The 25,602-nt window shown below is 42.6% G+C and overlaps 1 protein-coding gene across 2 annotated transcripts in view; it reads right to left on the reverse strand.

Moving 5' to 3' along the window:
- Nucleotides 1–14,035: 14,035 nt before the first annotated feature.
- The window catches only part of GALE (UDP-galactose-4-epimerase), a 30,365-nt gene continuing 18,798 nt past the window's right edge, over nucleotides 14,036–25,602 (reverse strand). For both annotated transcript variants that reach the window (XM_073615303.1, XM_073615304.1), the window contains exons 4-11: nucleotides 24,531–24,644; nucleotides 23,307–23,483; nucleotides 22,598–22,711; nucleotides 20,257–20,323; nucleotides 18,391–18,476; nucleotides 17,350–17,427; nucleotides 16,278–16,392; nucleotides 14,036–14,380 (exon numbers count right to left, since the gene is read on the reverse strand). In XM_073615303.1, the coding sequence (XP_073471404.1) occupies nucleotides 14,322–14,380; nucleotides 16,278–16,392; nucleotides 17,350–17,427; nucleotides 18,391–18,476; nucleotides 20,257–20,323; nucleotides 22,598–22,711; nucleotides 23,307–23,483; nucleotides 24,531–24,644 (810 nt within the window). In that variant the 3' untranslated portion in view covers nucleotides 14,036–14,321. The remainder of the gene's footprint in view (nucleotides 14,381–16,277; nucleotides 16,393–17,349; nucleotides 17,428–18,390; nucleotides 18,477–20,256; nucleotides 20,324–22,597; nucleotides 22,712–23,306; nucleotides 23,484–24,530; nucleotides 24,645–25,602) is intronic.

Genomic DNA, 25,602 nt, shown 5'->3' on the forward strand with positions numbered 1-25,602 from the left:
TAGCAATGACGTATTTTTGTGTATAAAACATTAGCACCGCCTTGAATAAATTAGAAGTGTAAAAAGTAACGGTGCTGAGCGTGTCTCAGAGTGTTTACTTTTATATGCATGCATAGCCACACTTTCCAATTAGAGACAGCAGCAGATAACCTTGGGCTCGATTGGAGCTCTTAATCATTTCCATAACAGATGGTGCCGAAACCCGGGACCTCAGGCTACAGTCGAAGCCATACCGCAATAAGGATTTGAGCGTTAATTGATTGATAAGAGGGGGGGTTTGCGCAGCCCTAACAGTAGTACGGTAAGTCTTTTTATATTCTTACCACTGTACGACTTTCTTATCTTTCGGTTGACCGCTGGATTCTGTCGGTATGCTGAGACTGTCTTAGAGGCAGGTATTTCCTCGCCTGAGGCTGTATTAACGAACCTGCCAATGGGTTTCTGCTGTCTGTATTTGTTCACTGTCTGCCATTCTTTGGGCTACGAAACTCAGCAGTCTAAAAGTGCTACATGTGTGTTCTCATCTCCAGACGAGCTGTCGGCCTCTGGAGTGAGATGGGTTCTTGTAGCAGACGGTTATAGGACGGGTTACACAAGGGTTTGTCGGACCTTTGAGGGATATCTCAGCTGCTGGAGCCCCCCGCAGTCTGAAAGCGTTACAGAAGTCTCACCCCCAGACGAGCTGTCTGTAATGACGACTTTTAACTGGGTTTAAGGGGAGTTGTCTGCCCCTGAGGTTACCTTAGCCTGCTGAAATTTTGCAGTTCGAAGAGTGGCAGGTGTAATGTCCTGTCGTGAGTGTATTTGTGGTTTACTGTTTGCTATACACGAGAGGGGTTGGGGACTGGTTAAGGTCAGAGGGGGGGCTGCCCGGGGGATCTGTTGGGTCGCGGGCCGTTGCTCCTCACTACCCCTGACGTGTTTGTTCTTGTTCTGAGATTAACGGTACATTACAGGGTTATAGCAGACAGTAGCAGCTAGGAGCGCAGCCTTATGTGCCCCCACCCAAGGAATTTGTTAATAAGGAGCACTGAGAAGAATATTAACCCATTAGTTGTACGTATTCTCCTCTCAAGCCGTTAGCCGAGAAACAGAGAGAGAAAAGAATGTGATATTGTGAAGAATGTGATATTGTAAAGAAAGTGATATTGTGAAGAGAAGAAGATGTTGAAATAGTTAACAAAGTTGAACGAAGTGGCGAAAGTTATGTTGCTAAAGAAACAGGGAGAAAAATCCTGTGTGATAAAGAAAATTGGATGAAGGAAGTTAAGAAAGATGGCAATTGTATTATGTATGTGTATTACAGAGCTGATGATATGTTGGAACTTGAAACAAAAGGAGGGGAGGGACAGCACTGCCCTCCGTCTAACAACCACTCCTTTCTCACCACCCAAGCACAACCCACTGTGACAACTCAGCCCGGCGGCCATCTTAGTGCACCCATGCCTTCACTTTCTACCCAGCCCAGTGCACTTCCTGCCGGTGGCCATCTTGGTACACCCAGTAAGCTTAAACAGCCTGTACCCAGCCCTCCCTGTTTTAAACCAGGATGGTTCATACCACACACCTGTCTTCCCCAATACGGGAGCATCACATTCCCAGGCCGGATATGTTAATGATGAAGAAGCATCTGAGTGGGAAGCCCAACAGCAGGCAGCAAGGCCACCCACTGATTTAACCCCCAATCCGGCTCCAGACTCTCAGTTCCGAGAGGATCTCAAACACATGCTGGCAACCGTAAGGAACAGTGCTTCTTGCCAGCCCCCGCCCCAACAACAGTCTCGGTTACCAGAAGGGGCACCAGTGATGTATGTCGCTTTTACTCCATCACAAGCAGAGGCCTTAGTGACAAGTCTGCCTGACCCAGAGAAGCAGCCAATTCCCTTCTACCACAGGATAGTGCAGATACAAGAAACTTACTCAGCTGCCTGGAGAGACTTGATCAGCCTATGCCAAATCAAAGCAGGACATGTCTTTTGGCTGGTCATGCAGACGGCCTTCAATGATGCCAGCCTGACAAGTGCCACTTCCTACACCTCAGGCGTGGAGTTCTGTGCACAACTCCATGACTGGGCAAAGGAGAAGTTGACGGATCAGACCACCACAATCCAAGATATTACCCAAGATAAAGGGGAGTCTGAAGAAGTATCATGCTAGACTCGTACAGGCCTTCGATGATCTGAGTTTCTCCCACTATGAAAAGAGACACACGTTTCCTGTGTGGGAGTGGATGGGGTGCCCCGCTCCAGTCCATTTGTTGAGCCACCCCAAGGGGGACATTTCCTGATTTGCTTGCCAGATTTGTGGTGTCCTCTATATGTCCCTGGAATCTACTAGGAGCTGATGTGTTGTCCGGACTACAGGCCTCAATCAGGACATGCCTGAAGGGGGGATGAAGTTACATACTCCCCTATCTTTAGAAGACTCATCTGCTTTGTGTTTTCTGCCTCTCCTGATGACACTTCATGAAGCAATAACTTCAAGTTCAATACTGCAGGAGGTACTTGACAGAATCCCTGCGTGCCTAAGGTCCACAGGACCGGAAGACAACGATCATTTAAATTTGCCACCAGTTTCAGTGAAGCTAAAAGAGGGCGCATCATTGCCCCGGAAACCACAATAACCCCAAGAAGAGAACCCCTAAAGGAGAACCAGGTACCTGCGGTGGATGCCTTTGACTGCAAAGTACCTCACAGAGGTGGACCTTACAAACGCTTTCTTCAGTGTCCACCCTCACCCCTCCTGCTGGTACCTTTTTGCATTCATCCACGGAAAGAAACGGCAACATACCTAAACAGTTGTGCCGCAAAGGGCACAGAACTTTCCAAGCCAGTTTGCAAAAGCTATGGCTATCATCCTTGACATATGACAAGAGGAACACCCGAAAGTGATTCTCTTCCAACATGTTGATGACCTCCTCCTTTGTGCAGCTGACTTACCCCCTGTTGAAGTCACCTCAGAAAGCCTGTTGTGCTATCTTGCCAACCAGGGGTGCAAAGCCTCAAAGCCCAAATTGCAGTGGTGCTCAACACCTGTCATTTTCCTTGGACACCGTTTGTCCCATGGGACAAGACACCCCACGGAAGACAGGGTGCAAGTAATCTCTGATATCCCACTGCCACAAGGTCAGAAATCCCTTCATGCCTTCCTTGGACTAATTTCCTAGTGTGCAGCATGGATTCCAGAAGCCTTCCTACTGATGCTCTGCAATCAGACCCTTCCAGATGTCTCCTGAAGAAATATCTAAGTTTGAGGCCCTCAAGTGTGCGCCATCCCCAGCGCTAGGGCTTCCAGACTACGACAAAACGCTCAAGCTCTTTGTATCCGAACGTCTGGGACATGCTGCAGGTGTACTCACCCAATCACACGGCATCAGCCTACGCCCCATAGGATATTATTCCTGTCGGCTGGATGTGGTAGCAAGAGGAGGCCTATTGTGTCTGCGAGCTGGCTTTGCTACACAAGCCTTGCTTGACAAAACTTTGAACTTGGTCCTCGGACACTGCCTCGTTCTGCTTGCTCCCCATGACGTTGTTGCCATATTCAACCAAGATCCAGCCGAAACACTTGTCCACTACCAGACACTTGAGACTCCTGTGTTCCCTCCTACTGGACAGCATTACTCTATTAAGTTGTCAAACACTGAACCCTACCACCCTTCTTCCACTTCTCGAGGGGGGAAAGGAGGAGGAGGAGTAGAGTCTTGACTTGTCACCCCATGACCACACAGGACACGCGGTCACCACTGAAAACACTGTTCTACAACCTGAAGCCTTACCACCGGTGATGTCTGCACAGGAGGCAGAGCTGTAAGCACTTACTACACCATGTAAATGGGCAGAGGGAAAAAGAGCCAACATTCATATGGATTCAAGATATGCTTTCAGCATTGCCCATGATAATGATGTTATCTAGGACAGAGGATTCCTGACGGCTGCAGGAACACCTGTGAAAAATTGATGCCTTGCTTCTCCCAACCCAAGTGACTATTATGAGTAAAAGCACACGATAAACTGAACTCAAAGGAAGCTCGAGGCAATCATCTAGCCAATTCAGCTGCCAAACAGACAGCTGGTGGTCCACGGGAAGTGGACAGCAGGGTGGTAGAAGAAGACCACCCTGTGCTTACCTTACAGACTTTCCCAGTGGACAGAGTTTATCTAAAAGAACTACAGGAAACAACAAGTCCGGATAAGAAGGAAAGCTGGAAACGGAGAGGAGCAACTCTCAGAAATGGACTATTCGAGTGCAACAAGAAGCCTTGTCTACCCAGGAGTATGTACCCAGCCGTGGTGCAATGGGCACATGGAGCTGCCCACTTGACAAAGACTTTTATGAACTCTCTTATCAACAAGTGTTGCACCAAGAGTTACTGCACTGACGGACAACTTCTGCAGATAATGCATTATCTGCACCAAATGTAACCCAGGACGCACAGAAAAAACACAGAAGAAGCACCTGGCAAAAGCCCTATACCCCATTCCAGAGGATGCAAATTGATCATTCTCAAGTGCCAAGAAGTGGCAGATTCGAAAACTCCCTAGTGGAAGTGGTCACGACTGCCAGGACCACAGCTAAGAAACTACTAAGTGAGATAGTATGTAGATTTGGGGTCCCAGAGGTGATATTGAGAGATCAGCGCCCAGCCTTAACAGCAACTCTTACTAAAGAGATTTGGGCAGCACTGGGGGTTCAGTTGGCACTACACACCCCCGGGGGAAACATGCCCTATCCCCTTATGAAATTTTGTTTGGTTCAGCTCCCAGACTTGGTTGTTACTTTCCACAACAGTTACAGTTGCAGTCTGATGTGTTGACTAATTATGTAACCACATTATCACGAGAATTACCCTGAATGCATGTCCAGGTGTTTTCTTCCATTCCAGATACTGAATTAGATACAGGAACACACCAACTACTGATTGGAGAGCCTTGAGCCAAGATATGATGGTCCATTCCAAGTTTTGCTGACCACAGCCACCTCAGTCAAGTTGGCCAGGAAGAACACCTGAATGCACGCTTATCACTGCAGGAGAGCGTGTTTTCGGGTGCTGCATATCCTTTTTTCTGTTTGATCTAGGGGGGAGGGGCCCAGGAGGTGGCCATCACAAAAATGATAACATAATTACGTTTTGGTATAACTCTTCAGGTACACATGTGACCACCTTTACTTTAGATTACTGTGATATAGTACCTTGTCCGTTTGACCCTTCATGGTGATGCGATTGTTACAGTGATATCCCTGACGGTAAGGATATATATGTATGCCACACAGACAGTTACTGGGCACAGAGTTGCGGTTCCTGTGGGGGCCAGTGGGTTGGAACACAGGGCCAGACTGGGCGGCCACAGAGTGTATTAGACAAGAAAGATGAAAATAGAAAGCCCCATATCCTAACCGAAGATACCCCTGATACATACACTGACCCAGCACACAGTCAGAGGAGGAAGCGAGCAGCTCTCTCCGGAAGCTTTGACCCTCATGTATACATAGATGTCATAGGGGTTCCAAGGGGGGTCCCTGATGAGTTTAAAGCCAGGGACCAGGTAAAAGCTGGTTTTGAGTCTTTGATCCCCATAACAACTGTCAGCAAGAATGTAGATTGGATTAACTACATGTCATGGTTATGCAATAGAGTTTGTCGATCAGCATACCTGTCTCCATGTGTTCATCTCTAGAGACCAGTTGACCCTCACCCGACTGCTTTTGTAACCTCTCCTCTAAGCATGGCCCCACCCCAGGCCCTATCAGGGAACCCTATATTAACCTGTGCACTGCAAGCCAGCAGTGCTGATCAACCACTGTGTGTTAGCCTCTGTGTGTACTTGCTGTGTTTCCTACATCTGATTCCTGTTACCGACCTTGGCTTGTCCCTTACTTTCCTTGTTGTTCCAGCCTGCTGCCTCCTTCCTCTTCTCCTGTAGTCTACCGTGAGCAGTGAGACCCTGGGGGCCGCGGCCGCAGTGCAGTCCATCCTTACCATTAAAGGCTCTGGTGAACACCTGCTGGCTCTTAGACTCCGCGCCCTGGGGAATCTATGCTCTAGCTCCCTCTGGGATCTGAAAGGAGATGTTTTGTAAAATCATAGGAAAAAACGGGAGCCTGTTGTACATACATTCCTGATAATACTGGCCCAAATGGTAAGGTTACTTTAGCTATAAAGAAATTAGAAGATCTGTCATTGGAGTTGAAGAAGAACTCAGGTATCACAGACCCATGGGATCAATACTTTAGCTGGATGAGTGGGTGGCAGAAGGTGCTCGCCCAGATAGGGGTAACGGTATTAATAATCCTGGTTCTTTTAGCCCTGATTGTATGCTGTATTCTACCTTTCGTAAAAAGTTAATGAGCAAAGCTGTAGACAATAGCACACCTACATTTCTCCACCAAGAAGAAGAGGACCCCCTTATGATGGAAGATGACAAACCCTTCACTCCTCTACAGTCACTCCCTGTCCATAACCTCACAATCCTATAGGGTTTTAGGGATAGATAGCACCTGACTGCACCTCTCCAGCTGTATCGAGGAGGGAAGTGAACAGTTGCTGCCCAATTCTATATACAGCCTAAAAGAGTTGCTGAGGAGAAGGGCCAGGCCAAAGTAGGACCTTTAGTATTAGGGACAGAAAAGAGAAAATAGTCATTTTAGGGGGGATTGTGAAGGAATGTGATGTAAATAATAATAATAATCTGAAAATGTCTATTTTCTTATGTGCATACATATTTTTCTCCTTACTCATTATATAAGTATACAGGTTTACTCTGTTCCTATATTTTCTCAAGATGGCGGGTACCCCCTACATCCCACACATCAGAAGAATGTGGAAATGAAGATAAAACCAAGGACAGCCAAACCTCGTTATGAAGATTCTCCATCTTCTTTTCTATCTTAACCAATGAGATGTACCTATTAGACTAACATAGCAATGACGTATTTTTGTGTATAAAACATTAGCACCGCCTTGAATAAATTAGAAGTGTAAAAAGTAACGGTGCTGAGCGTGTCTCAGAGTGTTTACTTTTATATGCATGCATAGCCACACTTTCCAATTAGAGACAGCAGCAGATAACCTTGGGCTCGATTGGAGCTCTTAATCATTTCCATAACAATATTAATTGGTCTAGTGCCTGAAACAGAGATTGTCTTTTCTCTGGATCTTTGGGAACGCTTGACCTCAGGAAACGAGACGGTGGAAAGTTCCGAAGTTCCAGCTTGTACCCCAGCGTTACAGTGGAGATGACCCAACTGTCCTGAATTTCCTCTTGCCAGACTTATGAAAACTGCAGAAGTCTTCCCCCCACCTTGGTGAGGGGGGTTGCCTCTTCATGATGAGGCTGTAGGATTCTGCTTTGCAGGTTTCCGGCCCCAGGACTTCTTTTGAGTCTGGGTCTGACCCTGAGGTTTTTCCCTAGAGTCTGACGGCAGAGACCGTCGCCACTGCGTGGAGGCGGAAGCCCCTGGCACAGGGGAAAGAGCCCGTTAAAATGAAGAGCGTTTATACTTTCTTTTGACTGGCAAAAGAGTATTTTTCCCACTAGAAAAATTGTTTGGCTATATTTGTCCAAATCTTCCCCAAATAGCCGCTCCCCATGAAAAGGGAACCCTGTTAGGAGGTTTTTACATGGTGTTTTTCAGCTGACCAATTTTTTAACCACAGGATTCTACGCATATGTACTAGCATAAGCGTAAGGCGGGAAGCCTGGTGAACTGAATCTTTAATGGCATCTATGGCAAAGCATAATGCTTTTGGTAGTTCAGCCAATTCATGGGCTTGTTGTGCAGGAACCTCTTTAAGGACCTGTTTAAATTGGTCCTTTAGGGATTGACAGATGCCTATTGCAGCGACTGCAGGCTGAGTAATGGGCACCTGCAAAGGAAAAAGTAGATTTTAACAGGAATTCCAATTCTTTTATCTGTTGGATCCTTAAAGCGGGGGTCCACCTATCTATCGTTTTTTTTTTTTTGAGTTAATTCACAAACTTTTCTTCTCAGCATTACATACTCACATATTGTGTGTAATATGTCCGCCTGTGTCAGATTTCGTCGGAAAGAATAACTTATATTATTCACTGCAGGCGGTTTCCATCTTCATTGTGGGCATTTGAAGCCCACAAGCATCTATTTCCTGGATGTGGTGAATGCTGTGCTCCCAGCATTCACTGCTCATTCCCGCACATGCTCAGTGGCATCCTGGGAAGCCTGAGACTAGCTCCCAGGAGTCTGGGAGAGGCTAGAAACACGCCTACTCCCACGGGAGGAGAACCAGGAAGTGCAAAGAAGAATAGAAAAATAAAAGGTAATTACGGCGATTTAAATTTTTTTAAACGGCATGTCAGCATCTAGGCAAGGAAGAGAATACATACAGATATTGTTCAAAATGTGGGTGGAACCCCGCTTTAAGCATTTGTGCATTGTCTACTGGACAGGGCTTTTATTCACTCTGGAAATCGCATCAATTGCTGGTACTTTCCATTTCTTGGTGAATTTCTCCTCAATGGGATAGAGAACTGAAAATCTCTTTGAAGGGAGAAAATGCTTATCTGGGTGATCCCATTCAGAAAAAATAAGCTGTTCTAGTAATGAATGCAAAGGCTGTGAGGGTTTTAAGGAACCCAAGGAAGAAACTGAGCTTTCAGGAGACTCCATTAGGGGTAGCATGAAAGTAGAACAAACCATCTCCGTAAGAGATTGTATCAGCAATTTCTCAGATTGAGAGGCTGAAAAAGATTCATCTACCGTTGTTTCCTCCGCAGAGTTTGTCTTTCCTCCTGATTGCCTGGAGGGCAACACCTCATCCTGTGTCCACTGTTCCCCTTGCAAAGGGTCTGAAGTGGGGAAGGGGGATCTGCACACTTCCTATCCATTTGAATGGAGGATGCGATTAAAGCCGCTAATTTTCCTTCCAGACCCTGCAGGGTGGAGGAAAGGAAATCTTCAGTCAAGTATACAGGGGCTGAGATGTGATAAGCAGTTGCACCATCAACTTTTTCCAATGGCTCTCCCTGGCTTGCCATAATTGATAATTCAGGCAAGGATGACAGTGTGGAAATGCGACTCGAGATCCTAGCCCCGGGGGGTGAAACCTTTGGTACCTTTTTGGTGTCTTTTTTTTTGGTAGGCATAGCCCTAAGCACAAAAACAGAGGCACTACAACTGCAGAGGCAAAATACAACTGCACTTATTCGCTGAACATAGTCATGACAGTAAAGCCTCTTTAGGTTCAGCCTAGTGCTCTTCCTGTTTTAGGAAAGCTAGTTGCAACCCTCACGTGCCCCACAGCTCCTGTGTCCCTGTGTGCAGACTGCTTGTTTCCTCCTCGTCAGCCGAGGAGAGACTGTCCCAGCTGTGTTTTTTATTATCATTGCCTGCCGTGCGTCCTCGTGGACGTTGCGCAGCGCTGCGCGTAGGCTCTGCCCCCTCCGAAAACCTACCCACCTGTTTCATTTGTTTTTTTAAATGTTTCCGTGCTCGTGCGCGGGCTCGGTCGGGTCTACAGACCCAATACGAGGGGGGGGGGGGTGGGGGGAGGGAGAACCCTGTTAACAGGAAAAAGAAAAAAACAACAGTAACCACGGGACCTCTGGGGGGTGGGTAATGTAAGGGGGGTACACCGCTGATGTTCCCCTAACCCTCCAGTCCCTTCGGGGGGGGGGGAGATTTCGGCAGATTTTTTTTACCTGAAAAAAATCCCCCTGCACAAGCTGCTGCGGCCACACAGAGACTGACTGAGCTTTACAGTGAAGATTAACAGATTAAGGTATATTCTTCCCTTACCTTATCCCCGCCGCAGGAGTTGCAGAATTAACAGACAATCCAACCTTCACCCATCACAGCGGGCTGCATTTAGCAAACCCTCAAAGGACCAGGTCCCTTAATAACGGGGTTCCACTCCCTTGGACCCGTAAAAGCACCCCACCAGGAAAGCGTTAGGTAATGTAGCATGACCTAAGCCCTGGGTCCAGCCCTACAAAGAGAGGCGTTACAGGCAAAATCTTATGCTTCGTATACTAAGCCCAGGTACCATCCACTTTGGCCTCGGTGGCGCTTTGGATGGATCTGGTTTATGGAGGCTATTTAAATCCAGCATGGATCCCTCCTGGAGCACATCTTCACTCGTGACCAACACCTTAGACACTGGCGAAAAAACTGATGTGCTCCTGGAAGAAGGAGGGGTTATATAGGGAGTGAACTTCCTGGATTGGGTATACCAGTGTCCATCACCTGAAGGTGGCTTATAACCCATTAAGTTATGACTTAAGGCTCTGTGTCCCATGATGTACGATAAAGACCTGCAACACTTCTGCTGATATTCGGACCCATTTTGTTTTCAAGATCATTCATTTTATTAATAAAAAACATTTGACTTTTGTTTTAAGGGAATGCACACCTTGTTTTTAACGGATTTACCACATACACCATATCACGTATTCTTCCTTCCAAGACCAAAATTCAAGTCATATCTAATAAAACGACATTTCTCCCTTAGTTATGCTGATCTGTTTTTAGTAATGTAATAGAGGAGCTACATTTTTAACTACAGTTAAAACAGCTTTCCATGCAGGGTTACTAATCATCTTGAAATTGTTCAGACGCACATACACTGCTCAAACAAATTGTAGGAACACTTTTTAATCAGAGTATAGCATCGAGTCAATTAAACTCCTGGGATATTGATCTGGTCAATTAAGTAGCAGAGGGGGTTTTGTTAATTTAATTAACACCAAAGTAGCTGAAACTGATTAACAACAGGTGCACTAGATGGCCAACAATGAGGAATGTCTTTACAGGTGGAGGCCACTGACATTTTTTTCCCCTACTCATCATTTCTGACTGTTTTTCCACTAGTTTTTGCTAGGGTCAGTGTCACTACTGGTAGCATGTGGCGATACCTGGACCCTATAGCGTTTGCACAGGCAGTCTAACTCCTCCAGGATGGCCCATCAATACACGCCATTGCCAGAAGGTTCGCAGTGTCTCCCAGCATAGTCTGAAGAGCATGGAGGAGATTCCAGGAGACATGCAGTTACTCTAGGAGGGCTGGACAGGGCCGTAGAAGGTCTTTAACTCATCAGCAGGACTGCAAGGAGGAAACAGGATGAAGATTGCCAGAGCCCTACAAAATTACCTCCATTAGGCCACTGGTGTGAATGTCTCTGACCAAACAATCAGAAACAGACTTCATGGGAGGTTGGCCTGAGGGCCCAACCTCTTCTAGTGGACCCAGTGGACCCTGTGCTCGTTTCCCAGCCCTGTGGCATTTGCTATTGAACACCAGAATTGGCAGGTCTGCCATTGGTGCCCTGTGCTTTTCACAGATAAGAGCAGGTTCACCCTGAGCACATGTGACAGACATTAAAAGGTCTGGCGAAGCCGTGAACGTTATGCTACCTGTAACATCGTTCAGCATGACTGGTTTGGTGGTGGGGCAGTGATGGTCTGGGGAGGCATATCTATGCAGGGACGCACAGACCTCTACAGGCACAAATAACACCCTGACTGCCATTAGGTATCGGGATGAAATCCTTGGACCCATTGTCAGATCCTACACTGGTGCAGTGGGTCCTGGGTTCCTCCTGGTGCATGTCAATGCCTTCAAGTGGCGAGAGTATGCAGTCAGTTCCTGAAGGATGAAGAAATTGATACCATTGAATGGCCCCCACGCTCAGCTGACCTAAATCCAATAGAACACCTCTGAGACATTATGTTTTGGTCCATCTGAAGCCACCAGGTTGCACCTCTGTCTGTTCAGGAGCTTTGTGATGCTCTGGTTCAGATCTGGGAGGAAATACCCCAGGACACCATCCATCGTCTCATTAGGAGCATGCATGCATACAAGCACATGGGAGCCATACAAACTATGGAGTACCATTTTGAGTTGCTGCAATTAAATTTCAGCAAAATGGACTAGCCTGCTGCATCATTTTTTCGCTTTGATTTTTGGGGTGTCTTTGAATTCAGGCCCCTGTAGGTTTGATAATTTTAAATTTCCATCAAATCAATGTGGCATCATTTCGTTCCTAACACATTACTCAGTCCATATCAGTATAGATATCCAGCATGCTATTTTTCCCCATTGAGATCACATGTGTTTTTAAAGTGTTCCTTTAATATTTTTGAGCAGTGTATATTTACTACGTTTTGATAGTCATTCATCTCCCCCCCCCAGAAGTCAGCTTTGAATGACTGAGTCTAAATCACGCATTTCCTCCTTTCCACATCCAAAGGCAAATTAATCCATCCTAGTCACACCATCCCTCTCCTCTGGTTTTCCAATATCTGGCATTCCCACACAATGGTGATGATTTCACTACTGCATGCATCGCTTTTTGTTCAGTTTTCTTGCCTTTTCTCCAGCAACGAATTATTCGCTTTCAAATAAAATTAACAGAAAAAAAAAAAAAAGCGCAAGGTAATAAGCAACAGACATTTGCAATCCATCAGTAGCTCCCGCTACCACCAATGAATACTCCATAAACCTCAAAGTAAGTGATCCAAAGCCATCACAAAGTACCAAACTCGGCATATAAAAAAGGGAGATGGGACATAAAGCACACACGCCTTGGGTAGTAATTAACCACTTCAGTGCAGGGAACTTTCACCCCCTTCCTGCCCAGGCCAAATTTTCAGCTTTCACCTCTGTCGCATTTTGAATGACAACTGCGTGGTCATGCAATGCTGTACCCACACAAAATTTTCACCATTTTTTGAGACAGATAGTGGTTATTTAAATGCCACCAAAATAAAGCACAGTTTTTTTTTTCCCCCCCAAAATTTCAGTCTTTTTTCTTCATTTTTTTTTTTTTGCTAAACAAAAGTTTTTTTTTGTTTCTGTTATAAAATGTTGTAAATAAGTAAGTTTTCCCCTTCACTGACAATTACTGCCCTGGTTATCATGGCAAATCCCCCCCCCCCCCCTCGTCAGGAGAGCCGCTTATCAGTTCTCCTCTACTCACGCCCCGTCAGCGTGAATACAGGAATGCCAATATGGCCACTTCCTAGTTACGCTGTGATTGAACACAGCTGATCACATGTTAAAGAGCCTACGTCATAGAGATCAGAGATGCGGTGCGTCGGAGTGATACATCATGCTGCGCACCCCTGGGGGCCTGCCCGAGTAGCTTGTTCTGAAGGACGTGTATATATATATATATATATATATATATATATATATATATATATATATATATATATATATATATATATATATATATATATATATATATATATATATATATATATATATATATATATATATATATATATATATATATATATATATATATATATATATATATATATATTCGCCAGCACAACAAGGATCTACAATCACCATCCAAAAGGTTTTTATTGCAGCAAGATCACATCGTAAAGACAAGTGCAGCGTTTTGGAATCACGCAAGACCCCTTCGTCAGGCATGTGATGAAGGGGTCCTGTGCGACTCTGAAACGTTGCACTTGTCTTTGCGATGTGATCTCTCTGCAATAGAAACCTTTGACGGTGGCTGTAGATCCTTGGTGTGCTGGCAAATATATACACTTTCTTGCTGTCTCTAGGATCCAGTTGCTTATTGCTACAGCACTCACCATTGGTGAGCCTGTTTTCCAGGAATGTGTGCAATAGGAAAATGTGGGATATAATATACATCATTATGGCAACCATTTGTTACAATTATAAGAAATGTAGAAGGTATGGAAATTGTATCTAGGTTCAAGGAAATACTGGAATTTATCATCCATTCTTGGTAGGACTAGAAAACAGGAGTTTATTTTTGCCTGTATAACCCAGTTAGCCTAAAAGCAAATCTTAAACTGCTTTCTGACAACACACTTTACAAATTTTGTGAAATGATCATTTAATAGCTAAAAAAAAAAACAAAGAAAAATCTAATTGTTTATAAATATTTTTTTCTACTGTCATGCAGCAAGCATCAGAAATATCATAACCATTCCTCAGGATACAATGTATTAGATTACATTTTACAAGAATCTGACAGCAGATGTTGATTTTAAAGGTTCATCATAACAATATGTGGTCTTTTTTTTTTTTTTTTTTTTTTAGATTTAATAGCAATTCTTCCTTAATTACAAAAATGTTCATCAATCACAAAATGTCCAGACTATTGTTCCTTTACAACCGTTGTGAAATTACATGCAGGAGGTAGAAGTGATGTTAATGAGCAATGGCCCTTGTACTGCATGAGGTCCTGAGATTTGGCTTGAAAGTCTAGAAGTAGTACTATATGAAACTCTTGTCCAGATTATAAATAAGTATTAGGAAAGTAGGTAAAAATAGTAAGGGAGAAATCTGTAAACATTGCCTCTCATGATTCAGTGCTAAACCCAGTTGGATTGAAGGACTGCCACCGCCACAAATCTTCACCTGTTAAAAAAAAAAAAAAAAAAAAAAAAAAAATGATTAGCTCTTGGAAGATTAACATTCAGTTCCAAATTTGATTAGTCACAATTATGTTCTCTACAGTTGAATATGACCAACTACTACTGAATAAACCATATCTTGGATAGATAAGAACCTCCACAGACATTCATTTACAAAAGCAGTACCAAACAGTGAGTGCTAGTTAAAAAGATGCAGCTGGCACTTAAAAGGTGAACATACAACCCTCAAACAAGCAATTTAGACAAAAAAGTGCAGCGCTGAAAACAAAAAATACATATCAAAAGTCCATATATGCACAGTCCCAGGTTAATCAAACTAACGAAGAGGACTCTGTAGGGTTTCCAAACTTCCGTGAAGACAATAGTGTGCCAATACACTCACCAGAAAGCGAAAATATATGTGCCTTGTATTCCAATATAATATACACAGTGTTCCTTAGTGATTGATACCCTGCACCATTAGTCACACTCGCCAAACCAAGCCCTATGAAAGCCTTGTAACAATCAGTGTCCTGACTGTTGGCAAGATTTCATCCGGAGTAGAGAAAGGAAAAAAGGAGGGCATCAAGGGGAACCAGTGTTAGGGAAAAATAGCTCAAACACAGGAGCCCAAAGGAGCTGACACCTTTACACCTTTTGCTGCAGCCAATTTATAATAAATACTACACTATATAAGCTCCTTTGGGCTCCCGTGCGTGAACTATTTTTACCCAACACTAGTTCCCCTTGATGCCCTCCCTATCCTTTCTCCACTCCGGATGAAATCTTGCCAACTGTCAGGACACTGATACAAGGCTTTCATAGGGCTTATTTCTGGTGAGCATGACTAATGTTGAAGGGTATCGATCACTAGGGAACACTGTGGATTATATTGGAATACAAGGCAACTTGACAGGGCAGTAATCCAATAAGTCATAGGGACAGTCTAGTCAATGTACCAAGTAAATTGTTGTCACGTCGCAACTTTCACCTGTAGCCTGCTTGAGATGAAATCTGAAGTTGGGCAGAGAAATACACCAGATGGTTTTGGCCATCGGTAAATATTTAGTAATCATTTGCCCAATTCCATAACACCATATCAACTAGAGGCAAGTATAGTCACTGCTAAATCAGAGATCAGTTTCCTCTAAATGAGGAGCAACTGACATACTATAGGGACAAATTTTCTCAGTCGGGGTGCTGCATCATCCTGGGATTCGTTCTGGGTTCCTTGGCAAAATGCCTAAAAATTGCCCCAAAATTGTCAAGCTGGAAGGTGGATCAACCTTGCCTTTGTTACACAAACCTAAAGTTTTTTTTTTTTTTTTATAGAGATATAGATAAGCATTACAACCGTGGGCACTATGTGGGCCAGCTGCTGATGCCCAACAACCAGTTGAAATGGAGCCTATCGGGTGCTTGGGGTCACTATAGCTGCATGAGGAAGATAAACTGTGGGAGAAGAGAAAACACCTGAACACCAGTCTCTAAAGTTTGGGGGTCCTACATGTGTGGATGCTGCATTATGTAAAGACATTTGTTTAGTTTTACATAAAAATTTCTGAATTGGGTGCCTAGAGATTGTGCATAATTTAAAGGGTGCCTTGATAAAAAAAAAAAAAAAAAAAAAGGGTTGAGACACATTGCTATAAGACAGTTGCCTTTCCCATGGTCTATGGAGTTTCTCTAAAAAGTACCAGCCATTAAATACTAATGCTGGTTCAATACCTTGGTATATCAAAAAAAGAAAGAGAGCCAAGTTCATATTGCAAAATGTTTAAGCCTAAAGGAAATGTCTCCCCCCCCCCCCCCCCCCCCAATTATCACTGCAGAAAATTTTGTACCAATAAACAGCATTTTATATTCATTTGCAGATTTTTTTTGTATTACTTTTCACTTACACATTCTGTCCAAGCCAAATTCTGCCTTCCAGCCAAGGTCATCTTTAGCCAGGGTTGGATCTGCATAGCATGTTGCAACGTCTCCGTCCCTTCTTGGTGCAATTTTATATGGAATCTTAGACACAAGAACACATTGCATCACTTCTCTTATAAATGTTGTTTATGTAATACAATTTCTGCCCCCCCCCCCCCCCCACTTTATATAAATAGTTGGCCAAAAATTATAAAAAAAATAAAAGTGCAGCTTGTGCTGCAATACTCCGTTGGGGTATATATATTATATATATAACCCCCCAATAAAACCACAGTGCCCTCTCGCTCTCTGCTTCATTGAGGTGCGCCACTGCCAAGAAGACAGAGGACCATGCATCTTACACAATTTGCTCAATTTGTGTATGGATACAATTATATATTTCTATACAGTGTCAAGGTTTATCAGTCAACTTGAACAGATCAAGGTTTAAAGTGGGAGTCCGGCGACCATTTTTTTTTCTTTTTTAGGTCATTGAGACACTTTGCTAATCCCAAGATAATACTCAGTTTGGGTGTAATATTCTGCCTCTGTCTGTTTTCGTACTGAAGAATAACTTAAAAAAATGTGATGCTGGCTGTTTCCATCTTGCTTGTGGGCATGTGAAGCCCACAAGCATTGATTTCCTGGATGCGGTGAATGCTGTTCATTCACAGCTTGTTCACATGCATGATCATTGTTTCCAGACTGAATCTTGGGAAGCCTGACACTAAGCTCCCAGGAGACAGTGCGGCGCCGGGCAATAAAGGCAATAAACACGGCTACTCCCATGGGGAGGAGAGACAGGAAGTGCCATAATAAAAGTACAATATAAAAGGTAATTACAGCGATAAAAAAAAAAAATTTCGTGTGGCATTTGAACATCTATGCAATTAACTGAAGGAGGCAAGATCAAGTTAAAAATTTGAGTGGAACTCCGCTTTAAACTGTCTGAGTTATGATAATAAAGTTGTAAAAAAAAAAAAAAAAAAAAAAAAAAAAAAAAAAAAACACCACACCAAAAAAATTAAATATAGCATGTTAGGCTACATAGAGACCAACCTTTTTGCCCGATGCACTTTCCATGGCCACCACCATCTGCAGTACAGAGTATCCTACTCCAGTTCCCAGATTATATATCTGCAAAGCATAAACCGTATTTATAAAATAATCATATGCAGTCTTCCAATTTAAAGGATGCTTTGCTGTGGTTTCAAAATGAACAACTGTTTTAAGGCAGTGGAATAGGCACATTTTGGTTTATTTCGGGGAGCAATTCTATATAGGTCTATAGCCCTCCCTTTCACTGTTGGACCAATTTTTACATATACACACACACTTTTTTTTTTTTTAAAACACACACCCCATGTGCCAAAATGGCCTAATGACTTAAACCCTTTAAAATAACAAATGGTGGCTGAAACCTTTGCACAGTATTAGCTCAACTGTATAGCTACAAGTGCATTAAAAAAGTAATTTGGAAAAATAGAGCTACAGCAGATTATTAAAACAAGATGATAACTGCCATATGCTTGTTTTGACCCATTAACACAATTAGGACACATTATTAGCCATCAAAGGGGATTAAGTTTAAACCAGCCTCTTTTACAGGTGGACTAGTATGCAAGAATTGTGCCTCTACAATTACACTTCCGTTTTTTTCTTCTTTTGTATGTTGCTGTTCACACTCAAATAGTTATCTGGGTGTAGCCTGGGACAAAGCTCAGGTAACCCATAGAAATCAACATGGTTTCTAGACATTCTAAATACCCAAGAGGTCATTTGCACTGTAAAATTGTTCTGTACATTTCCTGCATTTAGTCATGGTTTGCTCACAGCAAACCCTTGCTGGGTAACAGTGTCTAAACTAGTGTCCTGAATGAAAGTCTCTTGTAATCCCTGTAGCATCCTGCTTTGGAATACCCATTACATACTGCTTGTGGCACCTGTACCAACATTTTTTTTTTTTTTTTTTTGTAAATATATCCATAGTTTGCAATTCGTACTTCCCCTATCCAAAATGATCTTTTAAAAATCGAATAAATTAAAAAAAAAAAAAAAAAAATTTGTAAAAGAAATGCAGCATGGAAAATGGAGACTCACCTTACAGCTACTACTGGTCTGCAGCTTATTGAGAGCAGCAATGTGACCCTTAGCCAGATCTACTATGTGAATATAATCTCGGACCCCTGAAAAAACACATCCAAAATACAATAAATCTTCATTACTACATTTTCTATTTCAATCGTTTATTGTTTTCCCAATAAAAAAAAAAAATTATATATAATTACTGCATTTTAACTCTAAGTGGACTACATGTGAAATGCATACATACTGTGCTTTTGGCAAAAAAAAAAAAAAATCTATTTCTTTCCATCCACCCCTGTGATTTACACACCTCTGCCACACAGTATAGTTCTTCCTGACAGGGAAGGGGAACTGATTTTTCTACTGTAGTTCCATTTTCACTTACCAACTCTGACTGGGTAGTGAAAGGAGAAGAGACAAACTGACATGTATATCTCTGTTGCTCTGCTCTCTCATCCCATCAGCATGTTCTTTGTACTGCAACACAATTGACTGGGTCCTTTGTGCTGCTTATCCCTCTCCCAGTCTGAGGTCTGCTGTCCAAAGGATTGCATAGGGCTAATTCCAAGCCAAATTCAGGTGCTTACAGGGTTTCTTGAAATTAATGTATTTAAAATATATATTAAATGGATTACAGAGCTGCATTCATTTGTGCCTTTTATATCTGTCCAAAGTTCAACTTTAACTAATGTTACGCTATTTATTACATTATAGCCAATCCAGTATTTCATTTTATTTTATAGTTATAAACTAGGAAGAATTGAGGGAAATGTGATTTATTGAAAAAGGCGAGTGAAGGAACACTGTGGTTAGGTTGCCTCAGGAGGATCCATGACCCTGCACTCACATATCTGCTCAGTCTTCCTAACAAAATCGGAGCTAGGAGTCAAACTGAAAGACTGAGGACATCTTATGGTGAAAAAAGGTATAACTGCAGGGACAGGACTTCCTGTTACAGGGTGATAGTCTACTAGTTGTGCTACTGAATCATCCTATCCGTATCCTATTCCTGGTAAATAATGCAAGCGATCATTTTGACACACATTGCACAGACATGATCCACTTATCACCTTTAGGAGGCCCATCAATGAAGTGCAGCAGTCAAAGTTGAAGTGAGTGCAAGCAGACAGGAAGTGGCTGAATGATACTAGAGGAGATCAGTACAAGGGGAGAAAAAAAAAAAAAAAAAGAAGGAAGGAGAAGAAGAAGGAGGAGAAGGGGGAGGTAGCAGAAACCATATTTCATTACAAAAGGCAATTCATTTTAGACAAAGAAATCCTGGACAGCCACACTCCAAAAATATTTGCCTTTATTCAATAAAGTGTCATCCAAAATATAGGTCACAGCAGAGTGGAACAAAGCACTTTTGCTTTTTTGCACACGATATCCTTTATTTGTACTTTTTCAATAATTTTTTCATTGATCTCGTTTTTGTTCTTTTTCACTGCACTTGTTGAAACCACAGGTGACCCATGATGCCCAATTGGTATATTCATTGATTAATTGGTATCTGCTAATTATGTGGTCACATGATTTGTAACTTTTATTTCACTTTGATTTTTATGATTGTTAGCTATGACTAAGCACTCTGTAGTGCGAAACGCATAAGCTTTGTTCCACTCTGCTATGACCTGTATTTTGGATGACACTTTATTGAATAAAGGCAAATATTTTTGGAGTGCGGCTGTCCAGGATTTCTTTGATGTCTAACTGCTACAGCATTGCCAGCACCTGGACTTCTAGACTGAAGGAGATGCCTTTTACCTTGACCAGACCCACCTGGAGCAGTGATTCTCTCTCTCAAAGGCAATTCATGATGCACCATGCTTTAGCAAACTAAAAACATCACATTTAGGATGTAATCTAACCCATACTGCTTACCTGTCCCATCTGGTGTATTGTAGTCATTTCCAAAGACATTCAGGTGCTCCCGTCTTCCAACAGCAACCTGAAAAACAAGCAAAATGTGGGTTATGCCCATGTTACTCCAGCTTTCTTGCAGATTTCAAAGCCTAAGATTTTTCACCCACATACATATTTCTTTCAACTTTGTGTGCTGAACAGACAAGGATGGAGCCTTTCGACTTCCAAAAGTCCAGAGTGTAAATATTACCGTATTTATCCACTTATAACACGCACAGGTGTATAACACGCACCATAACTTTAAGAGGGAAGTTTTAGGGGAAGAAAAAAAAAAAAAGAGCTTTCCACAGCCCCCTGCATAGTACACAGACCCCCCCCTCCCCCTGCACTCCCAGTCTACTGGGACAGAGCTGCCAGCATACTCTAAAGTTAAGAAAACATCACTGCCAGCCCCTTCCCCACGGCTCCTCCTGTGTCAATCATTGTAAATCAAGGCTTCTAAATACCTCAATTAACGCCACTCTTTCATGGACCCAATCATGTGACTGCTCTCCCCCTCCAAATAAAAAAAAAAAAAAAAAAAAAAAAAAACTACACTCGGAGGAGAGCGACGTTAATTGAGGGATTTAGAGGAGAAAGAAAAAGAAAAAAGAAAAAAGAAAAAAAAAAAAAAGAAAAAGAAAAAGAAAAAGAAAAAGAAAAGAAAAAAAAAAAAAAAAAAAAAAGAAAGAAATTGTCATTTTTAACAGTTTTTTAGTGAAATGGTAGGGGTACTTTTGTACCCCCTTACCATTTCACACAGGGGGGAGGGCCAGGATCTTCCAGATTCTGATAAGCCCCCGCCCACAGAGCCCCACAACTACCGGCCAGGGTTGTGGGGATGAGGCCCTTTGTCCTCATCAACATGGGGACAAGGTGTTTTGGGGGGCAACCCCAAAGCACTCTCCCAATGTTGAGGGCATGTGGCCTGGTACGGTTCAGGAGGGGGGGCGCCTCTCTTGTCCCCCCCCCCCCCTCTTTTCCTGCGGCCTGCCAGGTTGCGTGCTCGGATAAGGGTCTGGTATAGAATTTGAGGGGGAGCCCACGCCCATTTTTTTTTTTTTTTTTTTTTTTTTAATTTTGGCTGGGGTTCCCCTTAATATCCATACCAGACCTGAAGGGCCTGGTATGGAATTTAGGGGGACCCCCACGTCATTTTTTTTTTTTTTTTTTAATTTTGGTTCGGGGTTCCCATGCCGTTTTTATCAATGAACTTCTATGTGTATTGTCGGACCCGCAATGCATTAATAGCCGCGAGTAGTTTTAAATTATTTTTTTCCTTTGAAATGTCATTTTGCTGTCAGACTGTTCTAAACACGGGAAACATGCGCCCCTTTACAGGCATACTATAGACAACCCCCCCCCCCCCCCCCCCCCCGGTACAAAATTTAAAGGGATATTACACTTTTGTTTCACTTTAAGCATTATTAAAATCACTGTTCCCGAAAAAACGTCCATTTTTAAAACTTTTTTTTTGCATTGATCCATGTCCCCTGGGGCAGGACCCAGGTCCCCAAACACTTTTTATGACAATACCATGAATATAAGCCTTTAAAATGAGCACTTTTGATTTCTCCCATAGACTTTTAAAGGGTATTCCACAGCATTCGAATTTGCCGAACACCCCAAATTGTTCACTGTTCGGCAAACTTGCGAACAGCCGATGTTCGAGTCGAACATGAGTGCGACTTGAACTCGAAGCTCATCCCTAGCTGGCAGTAATATTTTCTTAACTTTAAAGTATGCTGGCAGCGCTGTCCCAGGGCCAGGAGAGGCAGGGAGAGGGCCTGACACCCCCCCAATTGGTGGCACCCAGGGGCAGACAGCGCGATCCCCGCCCCCCATTGTAAAAAAAAAAAAAAAAACAAAAAAAAAAAAAAAAAAAAAAAAAAAACACACAGGCACAGTTTATCCTCCATTTTCAAGGAAATTAAAAAAAGAAAAAAAAAAAAAAAAAAAAAAAAAAAAAAAAATGTTATTTGCCGATAAATGATAGAGGGAAAGGTCCACCAGCTCTTCTGCATTTCACACCAGCAGGAGCTTAGACATGATGGTTAATAAGTGGGATATAGAACTGATGATATTTAATATCGTAAAAAAAAAAAAAAAAAAAAAAAAAAAAAAAAAAAAAAGGGGAAGTATAAAATTGCTGCCATGTAGAAAACATTGAAAAATATTATAATTTTCATGTGTCAGACAGTCGTTTATTGAACATATCATATCTATTAGTTTTTTGTACACAGCCGTTGCTGAAATCACAGGAACATGTGTTTGGCCGGTCCAACAACTCACACTGTATTTGTTTCCATTACGTACAAACCTGCGAGACATATGGCATCAGATTATTTGGAATTCCCTGAGGATCTTCTCCAATACGACCAGATACGTGGGCTCCGATGGGGTTAAAATAACGCAGGAGAATGGCACTCCATTCCTAAAAGACATAGATCATATTGTTTGACCCAGTGAAAATTAACCACACAATTTGTTCACTGAAGCCAACTTTGATTATATTCTCAATTATAATTGAGTAGATCGATACTCGATATAAAATCGATTAAAATGTCAAAAAGGAGACGTTAGGCATGGTGAGCTTTGTATATTCTCAGTACAGGTTTCCATTAAAGCAGAAAACACACATTAATGTAGATGTATTCCCCAATAGCTAAAAAGGATATAAATCCACTGTGCCTTTGCAAACCAATTGTTACCTTGTAAAAAAAAAAAAAAAAAAAATAATAATATACATCTCTCTCTCATAGCAGGTCCCACCCACTACAGACTGCCTACAGAAGACTAGGGGAGGGGGGGATAAAAGACCAGTTACTTGATTTAATGAGAGAGCAGCAGTAGTGACTGGTCTTTATCACAGGAATCTCCTGCACAAGGGAGAAAACACAGAAATGCTGTCCAAATTTGGAAGAAATACACAAATCCCACCAGGATTTAACTAAAAAAGGCACCACATGACTTTTGTATTTAGACAATAGTTGATAATCTGAGTTCAGTTGTAAAGGTTTATCACTCACCGCATCAGCTTTGCACTGATCCTGGATTATTTCCTCAATGAAATATTTTGTTTTTCCATATGGATTTGTGCATCCACCGACTGGGTGCTTTTCATCTAACGGAAGGTACTTGGGGTCACCATAGACTGTCGCAGAGCTGCTGAACACTATTTTCTTTACACCATGAGCATTCATTATCTGGAAGCAGAATTCAAAACAATTCAATGATCTATTGTATCCTAAGAACTTAAACACTGGTCATTTTGCAACACGTAGGTATTCAAAGACATGGTGTTTGTCCTACCAAGGGGCAGTGTACAATATGGGGGGGGAAAAAAAAAAAAAAAAAAAAAGAAGAAGATTGCCTTTAGATATACTTTAAAAAAGGTGGATATATTTGGCTTTTTTTTAGAATCATTAAGCTCTTTCTATAGGATCAATAGATGCAAGTGAGATGTAACAAAAAAAAAAAAAAATCCAAAATGGCCACAGTAGGTGTGCAGACCCCAAAAAGCTAAGCTCAGAGCCCTGGCCATTAGACTCTGAGAGCTATAAGAAAGGGTCAGTTGAAGTAAACCTCTAACATCCTGGTGCCCAACCTATGAACCAGGGGCCTGCAGACGTCTGTCTCTTTTCTCTTTCCCTCTGCAGACACAAATCTGCATTTTCCTATTACCTGGTTATTGCATCGATTTCTAGCAGACTATATAGCAGACTCTTGTAATAGGTCTCCAGTCTATGACTGTCTTCTGAATTCTCCCGTCTGCAACAACTCATCTAGCATGTTCACAGTCTCTGACCATCTCCCATCTCTTGTCATGCCCGCAGTATGCCTATATCCTCTTGTGTGTCTGCTGTCCACTGAATTTTTATGTGCGCCACTTTGATTAGGTTGAGGGCCTCAAAAAAAAAAAAAAAAAAAAAAAAAAAAAAAAAAGGGGAGGAAGAAGGGGGGAGGACCACCACTGCTCTAACATCTGAATTTTTTTTTTTTTTTTTTTTTTTTTTTTTTGAGGGTGGACTAACCCTTTAAAATACTACAGCGCTTGTGATTCAGTATTACGCATCATAAAAGAACAACTCTTAATTACTAAATCAGCAAGACCCTACATTTTATATCAGATTTTGGAACAAAGATAAAATAAATCATCTTCAATGTTTACTTGACATAAATGTTAAATAGCATACAACATTTAAATTACATCTTTACTCTAACAGACACACTTACGACTGCAAAACACTCACCTCCAAGAGTTGGATTGTGCCAGTAAGATTCACCTTATAATACATCAATGGTTTCTCCACAGACTCTCCAACTGCTTTCAGGCCAGCAAAATGCATAACAGCAGAGAACTTGTGCTGGAGAGAGGATAAAGCACACATTACATTACCAAAAAGATTGTAAGCTCTCAAAAGCAGGGCTCTCCTAACCCTCTAGCATTCAATTGTATTGTAACTGCACATTGTAATATAAAGCAGCCTCTCTCAACCAGTGTGCCACCAGAGGTCCTCAGGTGTGCTGTGGGATCATGGTAGAGAAGGGCTGTCAGATGAGCCGATCCCCTGCCAAACTGTACAACGGCACTGTTAGGGAGCTCAGTCAGCCTCAACAAAGTGAAAGTAAAGGCAGGGTGAGTGTTTGTCTGGCCATCCATGTGGGTGCACATGTGTGCGAACACACGTGTACGTGTGTGTGTGTGTACGTGTGTATTTTTTTCAGGGCTCATTTGATAGCAGCAAGGACTGCTGCTACTCTGAAAAGCAATTCATGCTCAAATTGCTTTTTTAGAGGCATTTGGCAGGTGGTAAAGAGGCAATATGTTGCCTCCTCACCTCCTGTTTTAAGCCCGTAAATGCAGCACCACCCCACCTGCAACCGTGCAATGCACACAGTTGGGGGGTGGTTGTGGTGCAGCCCCATTCACCCTTGCTATACCTCCAGCTGCAGCCATAGCATGTGTACACATCCAGCTGCTGCCTCTGCAGCTAAAGAGGGAGCAGCTGGGGTGATAAGTCAGCTCAACCGTGTTGTTTTACCACCCCTCTGCCCTGACATGTAAAAACAAGCCCTTGGTTCACATCTGTGCTACACATAGGGCAGCCCATTCATTTCAATGGGCTTCCCTACCCGCAGAAATGCAGGGAAAGAAGTCCAACCCTTTTTTCAAATTTCACTGCACCACGTTTTCCAATGTGTGGGGTACCATTAAGACTTAATGGCAACCCTAAAGAGCAGAGCATTTGTCGGTGTCTGGAACGAGTGTGGTTTTGCGCGTGTTCCGCGACACACAATAACGTGAACCAAGCCTTGGACATG

Source organism: Aquarana catesbeiana, linkage group LG02, assembly GCF_042186555.1.
Source record: "Aquarana catesbeiana isolate 2022-GZ linkage group LG02, ASM4218655v1, whole genome shotgun sequence".
Taxonomy (NCBI): Eukaryota; Metazoa; Chordata; class Amphibia; order Anura; family Ranidae; genus Aquarana; species Aquarana catesbeiana.